Source organism: Hibiscus syriacus, unplaced genomic scaffold (genome assembly GCF_006381635.1).
Source record: "Hibiscus syriacus cultivar Baekdansim isolate YM2019G1 unplaced genomic scaffold, ASM638163v2 tig00111659_pilon, whole genome shotgun sequence".
Classification (NCBI taxonomy): domain Eukaryota; kingdom Viridiplantae; phylum Streptophyta; class Magnoliopsida; order Malvales; family Malvaceae; genus Hibiscus; species Hibiscus syriacus.
In genome coordinates, this window is record NW_024063149.1 from 1728637 (window position 1) to 1731703 (window position 3067).

At 36.3% G+C, this 3067-nt stretch overlaps 1 protein-coding gene across 1 annotated transcript; it reads right to left on the bottom strand.

Moving 5' to 3' along the window:
* Positions 1-1661: 1661 nt before the first annotated feature.
* Positions 1662-2427, bottom strand: LOC120167029 (betaine aldehyde dehydrogenase 2, mitochondrial-like). Its single transcript, XM_039176160.1, has 4 exons — positions 2334-2427; positions 2147-2268; positions 1943-2049; positions 1662-1864 (listed from the first exon to the last, which is right to left on the bottom strand). The coding sequence occupies exons 1-4, from the start codon at positions 2425-2427 to the stop codon at positions 1774-1776; spliced, it is 414 nt and encodes a 137-aa protein (XP_039032091.1). The 3' UTR covers positions 1662-1773.
* Positions 2428-3067: the final 640 nt, after the last annotated feature.

The window sequence follows — 3067 nt, forward strand, 5'->3', positions numbered from 1 at the left end:
AATACCTCACAGTTAAAAAATAATTGCATTTAGTATATAAACTATCAATTTTGATCCGTTTTAATACATGAAATTTCAATTTCAATTTTTTTTTCAAAAATTAACATTAAATTTTAAACGTGATACTAAAATGAATCATTTTTCTTCATACAACAAAGGTTTTTAAAGAGCTGGAGAGCACTGTTTCACCGATGGCTTTTGAACATATTTCTAACTCACCGGTTGGAGCGCAGCCAGCGAGATTAATGCAGTCATTTTCACCTGCAAGTAGCGACCGACGTAGAATCTTATGTTAAGAGAAGTGAATTTCTAAAATTTTAAGAGGATGTCAACGTCTAAAATTCTAGGAGACGAATTACCAAGAAAATATTTAAAATATATAATAATTTTACCCCGTCCACTCCCATCTCAAGCCATTCCCGTCAGCAAGTCACGGAAAAGGTATGTTTGTCATCTTCCATACACTTTATGTATAGGTTTTGGTGGAACTATAAAATGTCAAGCCCTCCTCGGTAGTAAGGCTTAGAACTCTGTTCAAGAGATTCCTGATTCGGTTCTCCTCTCCTTCAAATGAATTAATTAGATGTCGAAATGTCTCATCGTTTTGAGGGTTTTTACCAAAAACAAATATGCATTTTCGGTGACCACAATAAGAAAGAAATAATAGGTCGATGATCATAAACATCGTCTCTCACAACGAATGTAACATTTCCCTCTCCCTTTATCTAAAAAACGTTGGTACATCTCGATTCGGACTTTAAATCATTTCTTTTTTCAATAGTGAGATGATTAGAACGTATAGTATGTTCAAAAGATTCCCAATACAATGAACGCTTAAACACCCTCACAAATATCGTGCTCAAACCGAAGACTTCCCGGGATAACAGACTTGGTTGGTGCAGGGAGAACTCTGATTTTGAAAATCAAGCCAGCAGTAAAAAAAAATGGTTGGCTTATCTCATAAAAGAGCCTTCATATATGATTGGCTGTCAGAAACGAAAGGGTTCCATAATTAAATTACGAAGGTTATTTCATATGAAATCGTTTGTCGAATCAATACGTTTTTTAATTCTCATTTCCTTGCTTCTTGAACGCGTTTAAGAATTTAGAAGAATATCTTTGTCATAAAGAAAATGTTAGTAACTATTAGCATTAATAAGTTGAAGGTCTTTAAAGAAATAGAGCATTAGAGTGTGATTCATGTTCTAAAAACGACAATTTTAACCGATAATAACTAACAAGCTACAAGTTTTGGGAAGGAATAGAGTATCAGAATAACAATCCTTCAAAGGAAAGTGCCTATTCATATTCTAATAAATATCCAAGACTCATTTTCTACTTCTGTCAACATTCCTACCTTCCTCATTATTTAATGCCTAAACTATTACTTTTATTCTTATTTGGTACCCAAACTCTCTTTTTCTTTTTCAAAACTATACTCAACATTAGTTCAGGTTTTATTTTAGTACACAACATTAAAAGCTCAATGGTAATATCAACATGTCACCATAAGATAATGTCACATCATTATCGAAAAATAAAAAATGTCACATTAGTAATTATGTTAGTTTTTTAACGGCGGGATATCAAACTAAACATTAGATATGGTTTGAAGAAAAAAAATTAAGTTTAAGTACCAAAACGAAACAAAAGTAATAATATGGATACTAAACGTGTAGTTTACCCTTAAAAATTTTAAATCATACACATCACAAAGTACTACTTCCTCTTTTCTCCTTCTTCAATGGTTTATTGGAATTGCACAGAGACTTCTCACAGCTTCGATGGAGAGCTATACCACCCCCACGGTTCATCTGATATATACTGCGTAACCTGCTTCACGCTCACGTAATTCTCCAGTCCCCTGTCAAAGACCCAACAATCAAACCCTGTTTCTTTAGAGGCACTGTTTTACTATTATTTGGATGATCAGGGTGCGTACCATTCGCCGGGTTCGCGACCAAAGCCGCTGCGTTTGTTGCCACCCCATGGAGCTTGACAGAAGCATGGCTGTGAACAATTGATCCACACAATGCCGGCTTGGAGTTGCTGCAAAACAGGGAGGGGAGATATAAACCAATTGATGCACCCTTAAGGTGCTGCATACCTAGCAGAAAACTTCAACTACCGACCGAGTAACACTCACCTTTCTAATACGATCACACCTTTCCAGGTCATTTGATATCACGGCAGCTCCCAAACCATAACTGGACCAGACAAGAAGGGAAGAGAAGAAACCATAAAACACCCCAAAAGAAAGCAGAGATACTTCACAAGATTAATCAGACAAATTAGCAATTTACTGCACTCAACAAGAGAATTCCGGAACTTACCGGTGTCATTTGCCAGTTCTAGGGCTTCATCTTCGCTATTAAATGTTTTAACACAAAGAACGGGTCCGAAAACCTCCTCTCTCCAGATTTGCATGGAAGTTGTCACATCGGTTATTATAGTTGGTTCAACAAAAAACCCTTCTTTAAATGCTGCCAAATATTTCTCGAATATAAGAAGTGGACTTTTGGACAGAAGCAGAGCTAATAATGAGAAGCAGCAAATACATCAGGACGAACTCCACCACTCAAAATAGTAGCACCTTCACTCTTGGCGGTTGAGATGAATTTCAGTATTTTCTCATACTGCATAAAATGAAGAAAAATTTAAGCAACTACAGATCGTGAAAATATAGGTATTAGTATGCCTAACAATCCACTTTCAGTAACATTGTCTGCCAAATCAACCAAATTTACAAATTCAGTACCTATAACTCAACACGATACCTATCAAGAGAACCATAGAGACACTGAAGAACGAAAAATATCAAGGTGGATTAACAAAAAACCATTAATCAGACGAAATGAACGGTGGAGGAATTTAACATCTCTGACCGGCCCTGTTCCCAATCCGATAGAAGGAAAAGGAAAAACGGAAAATGATACATATTGCAAAAACAGAACCCTTGCCTGTCCACCGCTAACAACAGGGCCAAGCCTGCATCCTTCTTCAAGGGGATCAGAAATTTTGATGTTTTTGGTCCACTTCACAAGCCTGTCCAGAAATTCTTTTGCAA

What these genes read in the sequence shown, in the direction of transcription:
- LOC120167029 (XM_039176160.1), bottom strand. Translation starts at nt 2,427, where the DNA reads ATGCAAATCTGGAGAGAGGAGGTTTTCGGACCCGTTCTTTGTGTTAAA. An exon ending in GGTGTGATCGTATTAGAAAG is followed by an intron (nt 2,050 to 2,146) that starts GTGAGTGTTACT and finishes CCTGTTTTGCAG; the next exon opens with CAACTCCAAGCCGGCATTGT. An exon ending in GGTCGCGAACCCGGCGAATG is followed by an intron (nt 1,865 to 1,942) that starts GTACGCACCCTG and finishes GGTCTTTGACAG; the next exon opens with GGGACTGGAGAATTACGTGA.